The following is a 21,696-nucleotide window of genomic DNA, read 5'->3' as shown; positions in this document are numbered from 1 at the left end:
TTACCACAATACTCATAAATGAGTATTTAATATTAAGAATAAAACAGAAAAAATAAATTAATTCTCTTGATGCGCACGGACAATTAAAAGTGAAAAATCTATTTTAAAATAGCAAACAAGTAAAAGTCAATAAAATAATTTTCTTGTAGTAAATTCATGGATGTCCGATATTTTTTGATTTCTCGTAAAATATATGCTTCTTTTAATGCAAAAATACACTTAACATTTGCTTCAAATCCCGTAGCCTTTCATGTTTTTTTTTTTTTTTTTTGCGCTTTCCACTTTTAAATACACCAGACTCTCATCAGTTCTTCGATGAAACGTCATTCAAAGCAAATTGCAATAAACTTCGCACATGTTGACCATTAAATTAAAATTTGCTTAACAGTAGTATCAGTTAGCAAATCCAAAATTCCAAATCACAAGCTAATAAACTATAATATATCTTACTGCAGAAGCAATATTCCAAAATAATGTCATTATCTTGTCATACAAATACTTGAAATCAAGGGTTGAATCGTGCTGTTAATTCCTTGATGCAACTTACCAGGTTACCAAGACGCTACCAAATTACTGTTGTGCACATTGAACTCTTTGAGCACCACCATGCATGTCTTCATCATCTTCGTCATATGCCTCTTGGGCCTGTTGCTGCTTCCTCCGCATCTCCTCTTCAATGTTAACATCATGCAAAGTAGTCTCCTCGCACTCATCCAATTCCATATCAGTCATTTGTGTTTTAGGTTTTGGTGGTAACACCGCTTCAAGGTTCTTGCACTGTTCGGGGGATAATGTGTCAGGGAATTCTACAGTAAAGTGAATGTATAGTTTTCCTCTCATAAATGGCCTTTGGTACATTGGCATTCCTTCATCATTTATGGCCTTAAATTGATCTGTAGAGGCCAAAAACAAAGTTCACTAATGATATCTATGAGCAGAGATTCTCATATAAAGCATACAGATACCTCACAGATAAAAAAGAACACACCCAATCTCAGCGAACAGCAGAAGATAGTTATACATAGTGCGTGTTCAGTAAACTATTTGAATAAAATACAGTGTACAAGGGAGACCACAATATATATCACACAGTCCTCAGCATATATCAGAATGTAAAAGCATCTAAAGTACTTTGGACTTACCAGGCTTGACAACTTCTCCAGGTTGGGACTTAATGATCAGCTGTCTATTGTCTAGGTGAGTCAAGATGAACTGGAAACCACATAGGGCCTCGGTCAAGCTCAAGGTGTGCTCTACAAAGATATCATCTCCCTTTCGCTTAAACTTGGGATGTTCCTTCTGTTGCAAGACAAAAACTATGTCCCCAGTGACTGTATCAGGCTGCCAAAAAAGTGAACATAAACCAATGGAAAGAATCAGCGGTCCCCCTCTTTTTTGTTGATAATAATTAACATACAATTGGTCATTATGACATAAAAGCTAAATTGCATGTCTTACTGCTTCATCAGCCTCGCCGGGAAATGTTATCTTCTGTCCATTCTGCATACCCTTCTCCACATGAACTTCCAACACCTTCTTCTCCTGCACAACCTTCTCACCTTTACATTGTCCACACCTATCTTTATCATTGATAGTCTCACCAGTACCCTTACACTCGTTGCAAGGATGCTGCATCTGCTGGATCATGGATGGGCCAAGTTGTCTGATAGTGACTTTCATCCCAGACCCTTGACAGCCAGAACATTTCATTGAAGCACCTGATTTAGACCCTTTCCTGGTAATAAAGATGCAGTACCAACACCTCAGCAGAACTTCATAGAAAGGGAAAAGACAAAAAGATGGGATAAATGATGCCGAAAGGTAAAATTAGGCCATGAAAAGATGAACCGTCCAACCCGCTGAAGTTTGGGTGGGTCAGTGACCCGCTCATTTATTACTTCTGCCCATTTTAGCCCAACCCAAGTTGATCCATAGAGACATTGTCAAAATATTTTCAAAAGACATTTTTTTATTTGATATGTTATATACAGACGTAATAAGGAAATAGGTACCTAAAAAATTATAAAAGAACAAACAAATAAATCAAATTTAGTAATAATTGGGAGGGCTGGGTTATGACCCGTTTTTTGCCCATGTCAGCCCAACCTATTACAGCCCAAGTAACTAATGACCCACCCATTTATTAACTCAACCCATTTTGACCCCCAAATTATTAACTCCGCCCCGCCAAAATCCTGCCCAACCTGCCCATTTGATACCCCTACCGAAACATAACTAATAACATCCTAAACTCACCCCTTGCATTTCGAGCACAATACACTGCGAGACAGTGACAGCTTCTTTGATGTTCCATTGTACAGATCCTCCAGAGAAACTTTGAGAGGGTGGACAACATCCTCTCCTCTTCTTTGTCTTCTTCCTCTGCTGCTTCCACCACCTGGATATCAGATAAAGGATATCGGATACTGAAATCAGCATGAAAAGGAATCAACAAGTTCAACTTCAAACAAACAGGCATAGAAACATACCACCAAATGGACTGCCACCGCCACCAAAGAAAGACGAGAAAATGTCAAATGGGTCGTGTCCACCACCTCCACCGCCCATTCCTTCCTTGAGAGCATCTTCACCATACTGATCATATATATCACGCTTCTCGGGATCACTCAAAACCTCATAAGCTTGAGCAAGCTCTTTAAACTGAAATAAACCAAAAAAAATGGAGCTAATTCATTGACTACACTACACAGTAATTGACATCATTATCACTCGACTATCAAAAATAATCAATACTACCACCTCAGTAAATAATGTGACATTAAGAATGCATTTTCAGGGCAGTTAGAATATTAACCCCGAATTGAAAACCTCATGGTGTATATTCAGAACATCATATAATATCTGTGCAATCCCAATAAAAGACAATTGAAGTGTCTTTAACATCATAATTCCTGCAGAACTGAGGAAGTTGAGGGTTCAACTACACAACAAAGAACCCTAACACCAACACATTCAACGCCACCTATTTCTGCTAAGCAGCAAAATTAGATCTAAAAATCTACCATTTCCTCCAAGAGATCAGCTTAATTTACGGCCACTATCAAGCAACCATTCCCAATCAATATTAAGGTTCAATCCAGCTAACATATCCCAAACTAGCTGGTCACCTTAATTTATGGCCAGCGACAGAATTAATTCTTCTTTCAATTTTACAACCAGGCATCGCTCGCCTAAGCTCAACAAGAATCTACAGATAAAACAATGATGGATCTAGAAGTAAGCTACAAAAAAATGCAAAATACCCATTTGTCTAAAAGATACACAACAAAAGCAATTGCACAATGAGAAACATGTACTTAAACACGATGGCTGCACACACACACACACTATTTCAAATTTTTCTGTAAATTTGAGTTCAAGAGATCTAGTGCACGTACACCCACTGCTTATATGTTTGATCAGCTGAGGCAAACCCAGTATTTAAACATGATGGCTGCACTTCTTAACACACACACACACGTTTACATATTTCAATTTTTCTGTAATTCTGCGTTATATTGATTAGTGTACGTACACCCACTGCTTATATGCTTGATCAGCTGAGGTAACCTTAGTATTCAAACACAATGGCTACACTTCTTAAAGCGCACACACAAAGAGAGACACACATGTATACAATTTCAAGTTTTTCTGTAATTTTGAGTTCGGGATATTTAAGTTCCCGTGCACCCACTGCTTATATGCTGGATCACTTCATTAATAACAGCAAAAGTAGCAGCACCTTTTAAGGATCACCTCCATTTGTACAAACAAAAATGATAGAAAAATGAGACAATCTATACAGATAAAACCCCTAAGCTCCATGCAATTAATTATGCAACTGAGAAACTGAAGCAAACCCAGTATTTTAACATGATTACTGCTGTATCAGCTCCGTTAAAAACAGTTTTTAAAAAAAAAAAAAAAAACAGCTGTACCTTTTCAGGATCACCTCCCTTATCAGGATGATTCTTAATAGCAGCTTTACGGTAAGCTTTCTTAAGATCTTCCGGTGCAGCAGTCTTAGGAACACCTAAGATCTCATAGTACTTCGTGTTGTCACTCTTCTTCGGTGCCCTCCCAAACATCTTCGATCGCCTGATTTAATCAAAATTGAACTGGAAAAAAAAAAAACAACAAAATCAGCTACAAAATTAACAACAGGAAATCTACAACATATCAAGCACTAACATCATCGATCGCTTAATTAGTTAAAAACAAACTAAAAAAACAACAGCAAATCAGCTACAAAATTAACAATAGGAAAATTACATAATATCAAACATTCTTCTTAACATCATAGATCATCTTAAGCAGTCAAAAATAGAGCTAAAAAACAACAAATTAAGCTACAAAATTAACAATCGGATAATTAAAAACATATCAAAAGCATAAAATTATAAAAATATCAGTTTTTTTAATGAACATATCAAGCACTTTTCTTCAAAAAAAATTTCAAAAACATCTTCGATCGCTTAATTAGTAAAAAAATTGAACTTAAAAACAGCAAATTAGCTACAAAATTAACAATCGGAAAGCTAAAAACATGTCAAAATCATAAAATCATAAAAAAAATTGAACTAAAAAAGCAACAAAATCAGCTAAAATTTTAACAATACGAAAATTACAACATATCAAACACTCTTGTTATTAACATCTTAGATCGTCTTAATTAGTCAAAAACTTGAACTAAAAAAAAAATCAGCTAGAAAATTAACAATCGTAAGAATTAAAACATATCAAAAGCATAAAATTATAAAATATCAGTTTTTTAATGAACATATCAAGCACTTTTCTTCATTTTTTTCGAAAACATCTTCGATCGCTTATTTAGTTCAATTTTTGAACTAAAAAACAGCAAATTACCTACAAAATTAACAATCGGAAAGCATCTTCGATCGCTTAATAACTCAAAAATTTAACTAAAAAAGCAACAAAATCAACTACAAAACTAACAACACAAAAATTACAACATATCAAACACTTTACTTAACATCTTAGATCGTCTTAATTAACAATCGTAACATATTAAAAGCATTAAATAGTAATAATGAGTTAAATGAAGATCGATCGATATATACGTACAGATGAAAAGCGAGGCGAGAAGAAGAGATTGTTGGCGTTGTTTTTGAGTATGGAGGAAAAGAGAGAGGGTTTGCTTTGTGTATGAGATCTGTGGTTTTATTTGTGGGTAGAGAATTGAACGGCCAGGATTTGTTGGTGGAATAATAGAACTCTCTAGAATAAAGGTTACTTTGGTCTTCGTCTTCGTCTTGGTCTTTGCACGCTGTTTTTTTTTAATTTTAATTGGCAAAAAGTCATATTTGCCCCTTTGATATTGCCTCTCTCATTTGTTTTTGAATGATTAAGATGTTATTTCACATAATATTGTTTATTTTTTTAATATTTAAATGTGTATGATTGTATTTATTTAAATATAATAAATATAGAATTAAAATAAAAAATAATTAAATATTAGAAAATAAATATAAATTTAATAAAATAAAAATATTATTTGATAAAAAGATGAAACATTAATGTTCGTTAGTAATGATTGAGATGTTTTGTAGGGATGGTGGGTAAGTGCGTGGTGGTTGGAGGGGGAGGAAGGGGGTTGGTAGGTGGGGTGAGTGGTGGTGGTGTGGTGGGTATGGGGGTGAATGGTGGTGAGGGGTGGTTGGGGTTAAGTAGGTGGGTGGTGAAGGGTAGGGTGAGGGTTGGGCGGCGGTAATGGGTGGGTGGGATTGGGGTGGTGGTGAGTAGGGGGTACTGTTAGGGGTGGGTGGTGGGACTAGGGTGGAGCATGTGGTAAAAATTATCCATATGAACTGTCTCTTGTTAATATTAAGACCTGAATCATTCAGATTATGACCTTCATTAAGTGCAAATAAATACGACTTATATGCTACTTTTGGAACATTAACAACATATATAGAGGCTAGCATAAAGTTAACATATACATGCACCAGTGATATAACAAATGACAATATTAAGCCTTTTTTAATAGAAGAGGAGTATGGGACTCTTTTCCTATGTTTGCAAATAGCATGAACAAAAATTATTGAGTTCTGCCAAACTTGTAAGTTATGTCTTAATTTTTTATTGTAGTGTTTGTATTTTATTTCGGGCTAACTAATCTGAATTCAGGCCAAAAAATCTCATTTTAGAAAGTAAATATTCCCAATCAAAGAGGATTCCTCGACATCAATCTAAAACCTCTAGTTAACAAAAAAGGTATTATCACTTCAACATTATCTTAAATGTATTGCACACTATTTTTATTTATTCTTACTTTGATACCTTGAATATTTTCAATCTAAGTGTATCCTCTTTAAAAAAAAAAAAAAAAAAATTGTGCTTGACTAAATTCTATTGCCTTTCATCCATTTTAAATGTCATTTCAGCAGAATAAAATTTGGTTCAGAAAAGTATTGCTTTAGAAAATCAGGAAGATATTAGTTATATTTTTAAAATCTACCAATGCTTTAAGCGACGTTAAAAATGGATGGAAAGTTGTCCCAAAAGGGACAGAGGAAATGTATGTAAATATGTCAACTGATTTTTGTGAGGTTTAATACCTACCAGTTTGAAAATGAGGAGATAAAATTTATTGCAGTCACGAAAATGGCTGTATTTATAGCTGCAAGTCTGCAACAATTACTCAGCAACTTGCAAGAGTTAACCATAAAGAGAGTTTTTTTAGCAGCTTTTGGCATTATATTTCTTTTCCTCATTGATACAGAATTATAGGATTCTATAATGAGCATACAATCATTAATTAAAAAAAATCTATTCATCATTATTACAAATCAACCTTCTCTGGAAGAAGTAATTAGAAACAAGGTTTAAGAAACCAAAACTCTGCACAAAATGTTCACACCCCAAAACTTTCCTAACCACGAAGTGATGCGCGAGGGACAGCAGGTAATCCTAGTCCATCTTCAGCCTGTGCATCACAAGTCAATAAAAGGTGTCAACGTTGGATGAAGAAAGACGAACAAGATAGTATTACGAAACCACCAAATAAAGACTTTGCAGACTGAGATGTCATAGTTGCGGAAGTAGATAATAACCCCTCTTCTATTTTAAAAGATTCAGCGTATAATGCTTAAGATATATGATGTAATGATTGAGTGACAAAGGTTGAGGGACTTTGTGACTTCTGTCATAGGTTTGAGCCTTACACCATGCAAACTACGCCTGGTATTTAAGTGAAGAAAGGTAGAAGGGTGGACCCATATACCTGTGTGTTATTTCGACCACCTGGCATTGGTGCATGCCCCATTGGTGCTGATGGCAGGTTAAGCTCTGAATCAAGATCTGGTTCTTTATCAGGTTGTAGGTATGAAGGGACACCTTCACCTTCAAACTCCATGTCCGCTTCCAGAGCATCAAGCTCTGATAATGGAAGTAAGATTAATGCACATCAAACATGTTTCGCTAGGATATTCAAATGTACAAACACTAACAAATCTTACCACCCATGAGCTCTTCTTCATCAACGTCATCAGGCACACCGTAGCTTCTACCAAGAGTCTCTTGAATTTCATTGCTTACATCCATCAGGTCTGTCATTTCATCTTGCAGGTTCTATATATAAGAATAAGAGTATCACAATATGAATAAACTTTATTACCATAGATATAACTGGCGAAGGAAAAGATGATACTTAGGGTGTGTTTGGTATGAAGGAAAATGTTTTTCTGAAAAATAAGTGATTTCTTACTTATGTTCTTGTGTTTGGTAAGTAAGTAGAAACTATTATCCCAAAAGCATTTGTATATAATCTAGACAAACACTATAGGGGATGAAGTGGGGTGTAGGGGGTTTGGTTGTAGTGCAGATGGGGGCTATGGAGGCTAGGGATGGGCTGGGGTATGTTGGAGAGTGGAGAGGAGCCAATCAATGTGGAAACTTGTTACTTTCATTAGGGAAGTCCCTTTCCTCATTTTTAAGGATTCCTAGAGAACTTTTCCCAAAAATTTTAACCAACCAAACATGAGAAAATTTCCTCCATTACCATACACACCCTTAAATGAAAACATAAAACCGTAAAAGAATACATACATCTACATCCTGAATGTTCACAGTTTTCATCATTCCTTTTAATTCTTTGTTTGCTGATTTCATAGCTGCCATCTGAAAGAACACAACCAAGTTAATAATGGCAAATTCCACTCTAAACAAATGAACCGAATTGCTCAATTGTGCCTTCAAACACAGACATTTAAACTAAAATGGAACCAATCAGAGAATAAGAAACTTTGGGACACACAAAAAGAAATCCCTTCCTCATGACAATTGGGTTGTCCTCCTACCTCTAGGGAGGTAGGCAGCAGGTTCCCATCAGGTTACAGAATAAGCTTCGCTTGACAAGCCTTGAGCTGTGCCCAATCGGGCGCTACCAAGAAAAAGACACGCTTCACCATGAATTTGATATAGCCAAAAAAAAGTCTGTTAAGCACAGATACTCCTAAGCTCAATATTAAAAACAGTGCTGATTGATTACCAGTAAATAGTTTAAGATCTATTTTTCTCCTTCCAAAAATAGAATTCAGTCAAAAGTTCAGAGTAAAGACATTTTATTTCAAGGATCATGCACTGTTAAAATAAAATAATGCTTCCTGATATATTCTTAAAAAGAACGTCTTAAATGAGCTTCAAGCGCGAAAAGTTTATGGACTTGTGGCCGTGGAATGTCAAAACCGACAGTGGTCAAGTTCTGCTCCAGCGGTGTTGCAGACAAGAATTACCCATTCAAGCAGTTGATGAATGGTTTCACACAAATAAGACAACATTTTGTTATTGTGAAAAAGGTAACTCATGAAAGAGCACGAATTCCATTTAACATTTAACATACTGTTTGCTGAGCATCTTTGATTCCCTCAGAAGCAAAAGAGACTTGATCTAAGTTGAATGTCTGATTGTAGAGCATGTCCCGCTGATTCTCATACCTGTCGATTATACAACGAATAGCTTAGGCATTTGTGAGAACTATATGTCAATACTTGATCTAAGAAGCTAAGATTATAAAACAAGCAAAAGAAGATAGAGAAATATACCCAAGTAATGTGTGAAAATGAAATTTCTACCTCAAACAAGAAAGTGAAAATAACATAGATGATATAACTCACATTCTCTTTTGCTTCAAAACCCTCATTGCTCGAGCCTTTACAGCTTCCTGAGCTGGACCAGGTCGAGTCTTCTTCAGCTGCTCCTTGTACCTTGTAAGTTCAACATCAAGCTTATTGATTTTCTCTTCCACTGACTCACCTCTTTTATTGATCTGGATAATTATAAAGCAATTAAAAGGATCAGAGATTATTCATGCAAACAACCATCTTTTTGTTTGCATATCTAAAGGGTATAAGGATTAGCCTCAATTTGTTTTGGACTAATATTATATGTAGAATCTAGCAATTTTTCTTTGAAATAGATACATACATATATGTGCTTCCTACCAAAGTTGACTCCATTTCCCGGGCTTGAACCCGAGACCTCTGGTTAAGTATGGAGGAATACTTACCACAAACTTTATTGGTGTATGACACCCATCTTACTACTACTATCAATCAATCAAATTTAACTTCACAATTCTGATGGGATCTGGTGTACTAAACTGGTAGTATTAACTATTAAACATCCTCCAAACTCACCATTCTTTTAGAGGACAAAAGGAGTTCAATTCATAGGAAACTACAGGAAAATAGAAACTCTACCAGTTCGAAAGATCCAAAAAAAAACAAATGATAAAAACGAAGAGAAATTGCAGTGCTAGTGCATAGTTTAGCAGTTCAAAACAACCAGAAAAAACAACGAAACAAAAAACCAAAACCGAAGAGAAATTGCAGTGCTTGTGCATATTTAACAGAAAACATTAAAAGTTTACCAGCATAATACATAAACAGACCCTCAAACTTGGCCTTAGCTAGCAAGTATGCCCTCCAAATTTGGGTGCGCACAAATAGGCACCTCAACTTGTATAAAATTGAACAAGTAAACATAAATGCTGATGTGACACATAAATTTTGGAGGTACCACGTCAGTGCCACATCAGCAACATTCATGTTTAGTGTTCAACTTTATACAAGTTGAGGTGCTTGCTTGTGCACACCCAAAGTAAGAGGGCATACTTGCCCGCTAAAGTCAAGTTTGAGGGCCTATTTATGTATTATGTCAAGTTTGCCTGTTCGAAACAATTACACAAAACCAATGAAACAAAACACAACAAAAAAAAAAAAAAAAAAAAAAGAGGCAAATTGCAGTTTGTTTGCATAAATTAGCAGTATTTAAACTACAAATTTGGTTTGTTGGGGGAAAAAAAAACGAAGAGAAATTGCAGTGCATTTGCATAATTTAGCAGTATCCAAACTACAGATCTGTATTTATATTCAACACAATAAAAACAAATGAAACAAAAAACCAAAAAAACGAAGAGAAATTGCAGTGCATTTGCATAATTTAGCAGTATTTAAACTACACCAAAAACGAAGAGAAATTGCAGTGCGAAAAAAAAAAATCTAAAATTTACTTCCAAACAGCCACGCAAAACAATGTAACAAAATGAAAAGAATCCTAGTATGTTTACATAAATTAGCAGTATAAAAACTACAGATTTGGTTTATTGAAGTAAAAAATTACCCTATCGGAAGCATCTTGAACAGATGGAGCAGGTTGTGTTTCTTTCTTAATCCCAAAAACCCTCTTCATTTTGAGCAATTTTCCTCTTCTTCTTCGTTGGTCACAAAATTTTTAGGGTTTCTGATTCAATTGAAGTTGCTCAATTGTTAAGTACTACTTTGTGAGTTTAATTTGCTACTTATCTGACAAATGATCCGTTGTGTTTTGTCTACAAAAAAGTTAATTACTCCCTCCGTCCATAAAGATTGTCCTATTTTTTTTATTAATTTACCTCAAAAAAATTTATAATTTTATATATTTAAAAATAATTTAACTTTATGAGATGATTTATAAACACTTAAATATATAAAATTTATTTTGAACCATATATTTTTAAAATATTTTTTTATTTTTTAAATTTCATATCAAATCAAATTAAAATAATTTTTTTGAAGAGTATAGTGTAACAACTTTTTATGGTCCCTACATAAAAACATTGCTACTCGCTCTGTCCCAATTTAAATGTTAGGACCATTTTGCTATGAGATTGATTCCTTTTTTCACTTTATTTAAAAAAAATACCTAAAATCTTGTTTTTGTTATAAATATCCCAAATTAGTGGATATCCATTAAGTTAGAAATATCTCAAAATATCCCAAAATATCTCAAAATATCTCATGTCCTGTTGCTTCTATAAATAGGATGCACAGATGCAATGTTGAAAGGGCAGAAGTAATATAATCTGATATCTCTCTACATATTCTCTCTACATATTTCTTCTGTGTATTTACTTCATAGTTTGTATTTTATAACACGTTATCAGCACGATGCTCTAACCAACTGAGCAAATACTTTGAAAGCCTCGAAGTTGCTGAAGGCCTTATGCCAATATTCTACTGCAAGGTTAGTTCGCAAATATGAATTGATTAAATGAGTTTATATCCGTGAACACCAGAAGTGGTAATATTTTACGGGCTTATTGTGTTTATGGTTGAAGATGTGTTAGAGAAAAATTCTCCACATTATATGTATGCCTCGATTTGCTCCTGAAGTAGCAATATCTTAAAAGAGACTGTAAGCTATCACGATTTGATATGCTTAAGGCACGTTCAGATAATTATGTTTTATTCCTGAAGAATTAAAACTTTTGATAAATGTTGCAAGTACAGATCCATTCTCTGAAATGAATGTGATAGTATGTCGTAACACCTATAAATATAAACGTGCATTTGATTGTGAAAATATCATGATTCATCTCCAGAAGAGCTAGAATAATTGAGAAGAAATATTCTGAATATTATATGCTTTTCTCTCGAAGTACTAAACTCATAATTTTGCTCCACGAGTAGCAAACTTTGAATTCTACTCAAGAAGTAGTAAGCCTATGTATTTTACTCCTGAAGTAGTAAGGCTTTTAATTCTACTCCTGAAATAGTACAACTTTGAAAGCTACTCCCGAAGTAGTAGAATTCAGAAATTTACTCCTGAATTAGTCAACCTTTAAACTTTACTCCCGAAGTGGTAAAACTTGAAACTTTACTCCCGAAGCAGTAAAATTCTGAAACTTTACTCCTGAAGCAGAAATAATTACCAAAATATTTGAGAAATATTCTGAAGCAATGTCTTCTTGTGTTTGAGCAAAATAACGAGCTATTGATGAGCGTCGTATTTCAAGCACATTTAAATAATCAGGTTTCATTCCCCGAAGTGAATGAACAAATACCACAACTTATCTCCTGGAGGGATAAAATACAAGGAATGTAGATGTTATATTTTTGTGGTATGAAATTCAGACATTGCTATACGTACCTGTCGTACGTCGAAACATATTAAAGTATCATTCTAAGGAAAAGGGAGCAGAGTGGAATGGTTCTGCTATAACCACATTAATACATTATGGTTAGTTGTTATTGATTTCCTCGAAGGAAATAACAATTAATGTATTTTCCCCTGAAGGAATTAATAACTATGTGGTTGCCTCTTTGATACAAAATGCTCAGATGTTAATGATGAATCTCCCTGAAGGAGATGTTTGAAATATTGAAGTTTAGAATTCAATGTTTATTTCGTGACACCAGTAGTGTCGAAATTTGCTTTCATGGTACCAAAAGTATTTAAGAAATATTTGGTAATAGAAATTAATGATCAAAGGCTCCAGAAGAGCTAATTATTTATTTACAAGTATCATGACACTAGCAGTGTCCAAATAATATCTGATTATGATAGATAAATTGAAGTCTCTCGAAGAGGCTATATGTGATAGCACCATTTATCAGAGATCATAATTATTTCGATCGGAAAATAAATTATAGTAAACCTGAAGTTTACTAGCGAGAAAAATGGTCATCATATTGAGACTACAGATGATTGGAAGATTGAATATCTCCAACTTATTACGGGTAGGGTCACGTGTGTAAAGCGTTACCCGAGCATGATGAGATCGCATGTCACAATAAACCAGAAGTTTTGACATAAAATTTCATGCAATAGTAAACCAGAAGTTTATTAAAAGAAATAGCACTCGTCATAGTAAACTTGAAGTTTACGGGTACAGATAATTTTATCAGTTGACAAGACCATTTTGATCGTCCTGATTTAAATCTGATGTGCTAATTGAGTATTAAAAACATATTGAAGAACTAGAAGATTCTTCAAGAATTTGTTTGTGTTGCTTGTTCTCATGACAAGTTGATTACACCAGCTAATGTTGGGACTGAATCCCCAAAATTCTGAAAAATATAAAAGGTGAATGTGGGCCCCTTCACCTGCAATGTGATGTCTTAAATAGATGCATCTATTTAAGACATTCACATGTATGTTTATTGTCAACTGGCAGTTTGACATTTACAAAGTTGCTTGCTCAAAATAATTGAGTTGGAAGCACAATTTTCAGAATATGTAATCAAGACAATCATCTTGATAATGCTGGTTTATATCTAAGTTGGTTTGGCATTGGATGCCTCCATAATACAGCTAAACAATTGCTTATGAGAACAGAGTTTCAGATGTTGGTCTGAGATATGATATATTGCATACAACAGCACTTGTATGCTTCAGATCATTAAATTTTGATAAATTCTCCCCTCATATTTGGTTCAGGGTCAGGAACTAGATATTTCCATCTTTTAGCATTTGATGTGCGGTACATGATTAATGGATATATCATGATGCACACAGATGGATTTTCCCAAAGAAAATGGGGACATATGTCACTAAAATTAGGGGGAGATAATAAGCAGCTAAGAAATATGTTGTGAATTATCATCAGTATGATCCTCAGATAATTCAAATCAAATGCTGGAAGCATTTGCTGACCCAACTATTTCATATTTCATCTGCAAAATGCTCTTAATGTCCCCGAAGGACAAAGTCTATAGCGTGCATGGAGCATGGTAGACCAATCGGTTCCAAATATAATAATCCTTGAAAAAGGGAGGAGCGAATGATCATAATAAGGAGGCAATGTGCTCTTGAAGAGCTACGACATAACACTTCATAAACCTTATGGGAGGTTCAGGTACCTGAAAATAATGAATCTCAGTAAGTTATGTCGAATTGCGAACCGATACAACATGATATCTTGTCGACAATATACAATATAGCGCGCAATATTGTATAAGGTCGTGAGGATTTGATTTCTACGTCTTTTAAAGCATGTTGACGTAGAATAATTACCAAGTAAAATGATGCATCTTGGTAAACGTAATGTTTATTGGGCCAGCAGTCCAAACAACAGAAGATGTCACATTATTTATACTGATGGATGCTGTCACGGCCTATGTGGCTTACTTGATGAAATTTATATGAAAATTCCTGAAGGATATAAAATGCCTGAAGCATTTGGTTTAAAGTCTCGGGAAATGTATTCAATCAGATTACACAGATCATTATATGGTTTAAAACAATCAGGGCGTATGTGGTATAATCGCCTAAGTGAGTACTTGATAAATGAAGGATATATAAATGATGCCATTTGTCCATGTGTTTTTATTAAGAAAACAAAATCAAGGTTCATTATACTTGCTGTTTATGTTGATATCCATTAAGTTAGAAATATCTCAAAATATCCCAAAATATCTCAAAATATCTCATGTCCTGTTGCTTCTATAAATAGGATGCACAGATGCAATGTTGAAAGGGCAGAAGTAATATAATCTGATATCTCTCTACATATTCTCTCTACATATTTCTTCTGTGTATTTACTTCATAGTTTGTATTTTATAACAGTTTTTGCTTTTTTGCTCATCACATTTTTCACTTTTAGTTTTGGATCATTGCATTTATTTTTCTTTTTTTTAAATTTACCCCATTTTTTTTTTTAACTTTTATGAAAATACTCTGTTTGTATTAGCAACCAAAATGTTGGATGCTACCCAACCCATTACACAATATTCTAAACTTGGGAGTTGATTAGTTTGAAAAAATAATAAGCATTAAATCTAACAAATGTAGTTTTTATATATTAAATAAAATAATAATGATTAAAGTTAACGAATGTGATTTGTATAGAGGGAGAAAATAAAAAGGATGGCAAATTCGGATAAATTAGTCGAGTAGGAAGGTTTTGCTAGTTTTTAGAAATTTGTGGTAAATTCCGGTGCACTTCACGCTCCAAAATATCTTTAAATTTTGTTAGGTTACCCTACTCTTGGAATTATCTCCCAAAACCAAACTGAATCTTCAATATATAAACTATACGTTTTATATACGATATTTTACTAACTATTTTACAACCAAAATCATCTTTAATTTAGCTCTCAAACTTTCACATTCAAAAAAATCAGTCAAAGAAATCATAATCCGTTGAATCTTGTGGTCTAAACATGCCATGTGAGGTAATCCATTGGAACAAAAGAATTACAAAATAGAGAAAGTGACGTTTTTCTTTAAACAAACTAAAAACAAAGTAAGACACGTAAATTAAAACTGAGTAACTCGATACAAAACATTTCCTCAAGTAGTACTTTTTTACACAGTTTAAGCCACAACAAACACAACAATCATGTACAAGAAACGGAAAGAAGAAAATTAAAGATGAGAAGAAGGTCCATCTAACTGAATATGAAATATTATTAACAACTATGTATACAGAAGAACTAGCTAAAGAATACATGTTAAACTTGATAATCACAAGTTTATTGAAGTTCAGCAAGTAGACCAAGTTGCCTCCGAGTCCTCCCCACGAATAAATCTCCTGATTTTATCATCCCTGGAAGGCGTCCAATACACGATAAACAATAAAACTGTGCTACTGCCTCTCTTCTGCCTAGAGCAATTAATGACAACGGTAAAGCAGGTTTATATACATTCAAGTTGTTGTCGTTCGCGTTCTTTATTAACAGTCTTATGTTCTTGGCAGCTACCAATGCGTGTCTTTGAGCCAAATATCCTAGTTTAAGTTCCTGCATTTTCACTGGTAATAAGTAAGAACGTCTTGTGACAAAACGTATATACATGATATAACAAATACAAATCATTCGCATTTATATCATGTTTCTTATAGTTGCTTCTCAAGGATACTCAAGTTGGTATTTGCACTAGGCCACACTTTTGGATGCAGATGTTTCAATTTCCTTACCATAATCGATTGGTTAGAATAATATCATAATCACGAATATGAGTTTTCAAAACCAAAAGGATACTGAGAAAGTCATGAAGACTTACAGGGATATCAGTAATATCTCCGATACCAAAGACATTATTGCGACCCTTGACCTTCAAATTAGCATCAACCATCAACCTTCCATGAATGTCCAAACTACCATTCAAGATGGTTTCTTTTAACCACCCTGAACCAATTGGCTTCCCGATGCAAATAAAATGGCATTCAGCATCTATAGTTTGTCCACCAGATGTTTTGTAAACACCTTCTTTTGCAGAATTTACATCGACAGATTGTCCCAGAATGATTTCAACCTTATGTGATTTTAGCCAATTCACTACCTTATTGCTGGCGCTTTGTCCAATAAATTCCAACAACATTGATCCTCGATGCACAATCGTCAACTTCTTATCGGGATAATCCACAACAATTTCAGCAGCAAGTTCCACACCTGTTTGTCCTCCCCCGATTATTAATATGGAGCTGGCAGATTTAATCTTTTCATGATCTGTAAACCAAGAAAATGAGTAGAAATGAAGCTAACATTTATTTACATTTACAAAAGGAATAGATTTTTATTTTTATTTTTTTTACAAGGTTCTGCCCCATATAGGTGAATATTGACTAGTTGAAATTTAGTCAACATAGGTGGATATTGACTACATATAGAAATATACCATTCTTTTTTGGTCTGACTAATAGGGAAAGTTGGGACGGAGGGAGTAACTGCTTTCCAAGCTAGTTTTAAAGAATGAAAAGCAGAATGCAAGTAGGCTAAACTCTAATAACATTAACATTTAATATGAGAAGTAAGAATACCTCAACCGGAGGAAGTGCATAATTCCACTAGTAAAGTCGCCCGGAAGGTATACAACAACTAAAACCCAACCACAAACTATTTGAGGTTGACTATATAAATCCCCCATAATCATTTCACTTTATTCAGACTCATTCCGTTCCATCACTAGCGAAGGTTTTTAAAGAGTAAAAAAATCATCATGCAATCTATAAGTATATCGATGGATCCATGATGTTACCTGTTTGGTATTGAGTGAACTTCTCATCTTTCGTGTAAGCACTATTGTCAGAGTGACCAGTAGCAATAACAGCAAAATCATACGCGACTCTGTCGCCTTTTGCAGTTACTACCTCTGTATCCGTGATGTCAACAGCAGCAGATGTAAGGACTTTTGCATGGGGAAGGTATTCAGAGTGACTAAAGACGGCTCGTTTTGCAAATGAAGGATCACACATTGACCTTAAGGCAGCCCAAGGAATCTCAAAAAACTCCTTCCTGTTCACATTTTTTGCATTCAGCTAATTAAAACACACCACAAGCAGTAAATCCATGTAATATCTTGAAGAAAGGACCAATAATTGCTTCCATTGTTATAGTTGATTACATAATAAGCTATCCGACCTTGGACCTAGTTCAACCCCTAAAGCTAGCTCATGAGGCGATTGTCTATTCTTATGGACATGCGCATGAGGATATTTAGAGCGTGAACAACATAATATAAGAGCCAAGATACGGTAAATCAAGAATATGGATGGGTCTGCATCTAATACAACATTAAAAAAATGGGGCATTGGGCTTAACGCAATCCAAAATTTTGCCCATGAGGTGACAATTGCCCATAAATATATTAGGAAACAAGAACCCATTCTCTCAGCCAATGTGGGGGTATTTCTACCAATAAAACATACAATCAAATATTAACTACGCCTCAATCTAAAATTAGCTCTAATCGGCCATTTAACTAATGATAGAATGACCCAGGCTTATAGTCTAGTTGTACCGATAGTAGCCTCCCACACAGTAGGTGTAAGTTCAATTCCCACTACCTCTTCCCTATCCCCCAATGTAATGGTGAGGCGAAACAATAGAATGTGAAAAAAACAAACAAACAAGGTAAGTAAGGAACCATAAGGTCTAAGGTTCTCTTGCTATCTGTCCAAGTCCTGATGGACAGACTTACCCGATACCTATGCTAGTAAGCAGAGGTGACCTATAGTAGAATTTACGGGTTCACAGGAACCTAGTAGCTTTAGCCCTGACCCTATATACATATATATTAACAAATTCGCAAAATATTTATAAATAATAATTGATTATGAATCTATTTTATATTTTATATTAACTTGAGCTCGTTGTAGGAACTCATACACTTCATATGTTGAATCTGTCTCTGCCGAGGAGAGGTAGCAGGTAACGTACAAGCTGACCTGGACACCACCATTATTTAAAATAAAATAAAAATCATAGGCATAAAAGACGAGAGACTCACATGTCAATGAGGGAAACATTGGCCTCGTCTTGAAGACTCTTTGCAATAAGAGAGCCAGCAACTCCACCTCCAATCACCACTACTCTTTTCTTCTCTCCACCAGTATCCGTCATGGCTCAATTCGACAATGCAGCATAAAACTTAAAATCAAGAATATCAAGCAGTACAATTCCCAAATACCCAATACAATCTTATACAGAGAAACCTGTTCAAAATGTCCTCTAAATATATACAAACACAAGAAAATATTAAAAAAAAATTGTGATTTTTACAAGGGAAAAAGGAATTTGACGAACCCGATTTCCTGGCTTGTTTTCTTCTCCAGAAAATGAGCCAGGAAACGTAAACGAATGTTGAAATTTTTTGGTGGATACTTTTTTTTTTTTAAGGAAAAGTTGGTCACCGGCGAGGCTATGGCCGATATACCGCTGCTTTGTTTTAGGGGGGTGGAGGAGTGGAAGAAGATGAATAACTAGCTGGTATAATTATAATAAAGGTAAAAGCAAATGTGAATGGTGAAGAGTAGAGAAAGGGGGTTGCTTTTGAGTTCTTTTGCATGGCAGGTCTTGCTTATTTCTAGGAAACAGTTCCATACCACACATAAGTTTATATGTTAGTCATCATTTCCAATGTGTTTTAAGGATAATTCTTATCCTAACGAGAGGTCTCGTTTTCGAGTCTTAAGAATAGAATTACTTCTAATAGAACAACATTTTATCCCAAAAGTAGAGTTTTTCAACATAAAACAGATTAGTCGAACTCCAAAACGATATTGGACATCAAATAAATAAATAAATAAAAGAATAGTTCTTGCCAACCACCTTGCTGAGACACAAATCATGGTAAAATCTAGTAAACTTCATCCATACTCTAGGTTTACACTAACTCAATGACAAGAGGGGTTGCTCAGATGGTAAACACCCTATACAACTACTGGGGAGGGGTAAAAAAAAGAGAGGAAAACACAAACGAACTCAATAAACGCGAGATATGCGTCTTATGTACACATATTTCTCACTTAACTATGTTTTCCTCAGTTACTCTATTGTGTATAACTAAAATTCAGTTACTCTATTGTGTATAACTAAAATTAAATTTTTCAAAACTGTCTCAGTACTCATCTCGGTTTATGTTCGATGTTGATGCAGTTCGATTAATTTTCTATTTTTATTTTTAAAACATCATATAGGAACTGTATTTTTATTATGATGTCTCCTTTGATCCTTTATTATTTTGACATACTCGTGTTTAACGAGTGTCGAAATTTCATGCAAAATTTTCAAAATACACTAAACGAGTACTTGCATTGTATTGGATATATACCAATAAACTAGTCCGAGCAACATAGTCTCTCTCACCAGAATAGTGGAAATTTGAAGGATGAGAAAAGGTAGGCAGAAACCCCAATTGACAGTGAAGTTTACACAAATGAGACTGCAAGTAGTTTAGACAATAACTACAACAAAAAATTTCTTCCATTTGGTGTGTATGTCTTCAGAACCCATTTGACAAATTTCAACTTTTATATATACAATATAATTTTTCATCGAAGGAGGTTCGGATGAACCCCTTGCGCCCACCTAGCTCCGCCCATAATCTTAACATGCTCATGTTCAACAGGTGATGAGGGTGTAGAAATTTCGTGCAAATTCCTCAAAGTACACCAAAATTTGGCAAAAAGGACAAAGTTGAAGTACTCGTATCAGATACTTCTGCGCAGCCGTATCTGATATGTACACCCATAAACGAGTTCGAGGAACATAGCTCTCTAACCAGCATAGTGGAAATGTGAAGGATGAGAAGGGTAGGGGGTAGGCAAATAAAGCTCAACATTTTCCAATATATATAACCAAATTCAAACAATAACTACATCAAAAAATTTCTATCAATCGGTTTATTTGTCGTCACAACCAATTTGGTAAATATGAGTTGACAAAGTCATTTGTTTTTTTCAAGCCAATTAAGAATGCCTTGCTCTGATTCAGTGAGTTCTTCCTCTTTCTTTTGCTTCAAACTGCCTTCTACAAAGCCAAAATAGTCCCTGTAGTTGCGCTTGTAGTAACCATCCAATCTCTAAATAAAAGAAGAAAAGGTAAAAAAAAAAAAAAAAAGTTAGAACAAAACAGAGGCATGGGAGTGGAAATATCACTACTAAGAACGCGCGAATTTCCGAGGGAGGCCATCAGAAATTGGCTCATTGGAAGCTTTTGCGAAGGAAGCTTTTTTAGTAGTGAAATTCCTCTATCAATATGTCAACAGATCTATATATGATACACTAATACTATAACCAGTTATAGCAAGGAACTGCCACATATGTCAAACTAAATTTTTTTTATTCAACCAAATATTGCAATATGTACAGACTAGTTCATTGGAGAGTAAATATCTTATTACTAGGTTACTAATTCTACTTTTTATGGATAGTAATTATCTTTTCGGTTACATGATAATATAAAATGTCTTTCATACTGTCAGTGTATAAAAGTTAAACTCATAATTTTACCTCCTTATCATTCTTGGCCTTGTTCTCTTCTGTCTTCTTGAGATATCCTATAAGAAGCATAACACAAAAATTGTCTTCAATTTTTGTTATAAAAATTGTGACTGAAGAAAATAATGAAATCGTGACGGAAGAATGTGAAATCCAAGCCAAAGCACAGTACTCTTAAGAAGCTCAGTTTGAGAATCATTGACTTGAACAGCTGCAATAAGTACTGTTGAAAATAGAAACTCTCTTCTTCCTTGCCATGCCTCTTTTTTTGTTGTCACTCTAATTTCTTTGGTATCAACTGCTTTCACATAAAATCTTGTAAGAGAATAAGTACAATTTCCAGCAGTTAGGGCCATGGACATGGAGAAGACGAGTTAATTTGCCTGTTGGTATAGAAGTTAATAAAATCTCATCTCTTTTGTATGTGTGAACAACTCTTGTAAAATATCTACATTGTGTGGACCCTTTGGGGGACCATTAATCTTGGAATATGGCAACCAGGAGTTTGTTTTAGGAATTTTACATAGCCACGTAAAATTTAATTAGCATATTTTCTTAGTCTTGCAGAATTTTTCTTTAATGATGGTGGTATCCCGATAAGCTTGTGCGGATCTCAACTATCCCATTGAGGACATATGACCTCCCACCAACAAACAGATATTGGGTAACTCTGCCCATTAAAACTTAGGAGATA

At 34.6% G+C, this 21,696-nt stretch overlaps 4 protein-coding genes across 4 annotated transcripts; all 4 read right to left on the bottom strand.

Moving 5' to 3' along the window:
* Window positions 1-412: 412 nt before the first annotated feature.
* Window positions 413-5,243, bottom strand: LOC132640119 (dnaJ protein homolog). Its single transcript, XM_060356560.1, has 7 exons — window positions 5,086-5,243; window positions 3,939-4,118; window positions 2,490-2,661; window positions 2,257-2,398; window positions 1,459-1,735; window positions 1,143-1,341; window positions 413-893 (listed from the first exon to the last, which is right to left on the bottom strand). The coding sequence occupies exons 2-7, from the start codon at window positions 4,086-4,088 to the stop codon at window positions 571-573; spliced, it is 1,263 nt and encodes a 420-aa protein (XP_060212543.1). The 5' UTR covers window positions 4,089-4,118; window positions 5,086-5,243; the 3' UTR covers window positions 413-570.
* Window positions 5,244-6,678: 1,435 nt separating this feature from the next.
* On the bottom strand, window positions 6,679-10,833 carry LOC132640118 (vacuolar protein sorting-associated protein 60.1-like). Its single transcript, XM_060356559.1, has 7 exons — window positions 10,642-10,833; window positions 9,135-9,286; window positions 8,861-8,954; window positions 8,068-8,139; window positions 7,479-7,590; window positions 7,244-7,398; window positions 6,679-6,946 (listed from the first exon to the last, which is right to left on the bottom strand). The coding sequence occupies exons 1-7, from the start codon at window positions 10,708-10,710 to the stop codon at window positions 6,893-6,895; spliced, it is 708 nt and encodes a 235-aa protein (XP_060212542.1). The 5' UTR covers window positions 10,711-10,833; the 3' UTR covers window positions 6,679-6,892.
* Window positions 10,834-15,553: 4,720 nt separating this feature from the next.
* On the bottom strand, window positions 15,554-19,305 carry LOC132642188 (uncharacterized). Its single transcript, XM_060359448.1, has 4 exons — window positions 18,512-19,305; window positions 17,261-17,517; window positions 16,286-16,731; window positions 15,554-16,023 (listed from the first exon to the last, which is right to left on the bottom strand). Exons 1-4 carry the CDS (start codon window positions 18,622-18,624, stop codon window positions 15,757-15,759), a joined length of 1,083 nt encoding a protein of 360 aa, XP_060215431.1. The 5' UTR covers window positions 18,625-19,305; the 3' UTR covers window positions 15,554-15,756.
* A 1,018-nt stretch (window positions 19,306-20,323) lies between these two features.
* On the bottom strand, window positions 20,324-21,412 carry LOC132642187 (uncharacterized). Its single transcript, XM_060359447.1, has 3 exons — window positions 21,175-21,412; window positions 21,015-21,061; window positions 20,324-20,584 (listed from the first exon to the last, which is right to left on the bottom strand). The coding sequence occupies exons 1-3, from the start codon at window positions 21,362-21,364 to the stop codon at window positions 20,450-20,452; spliced, it is 372 nt and encodes a 123-aa protein (XP_060215430.1). The 5' UTR covers window positions 21,365-21,412; the 3' UTR covers window positions 20,324-20,449.
* Between the last annotated feature and the right edge of the window lie 284 nt (window positions 21,413-21,696).

This window comes from Lycium barbarum, chromosome 5 (genome assembly GCF_019175385.1).
Source record: "Lycium barbarum isolate Lr01 chromosome 5, ASM1917538v2, whole genome shotgun sequence".
Lineage (NCBI taxonomy): Eukaryota > Viridiplantae > Streptophyta > Magnoliopsida > Solanales > Solanaceae > Lycium > Lycium barbarum.
The sequence above is the reverse complement of the archived record's forward strand: the minus strand, read 5'-3'. Positions and strand labels throughout refer to the sequence as shown.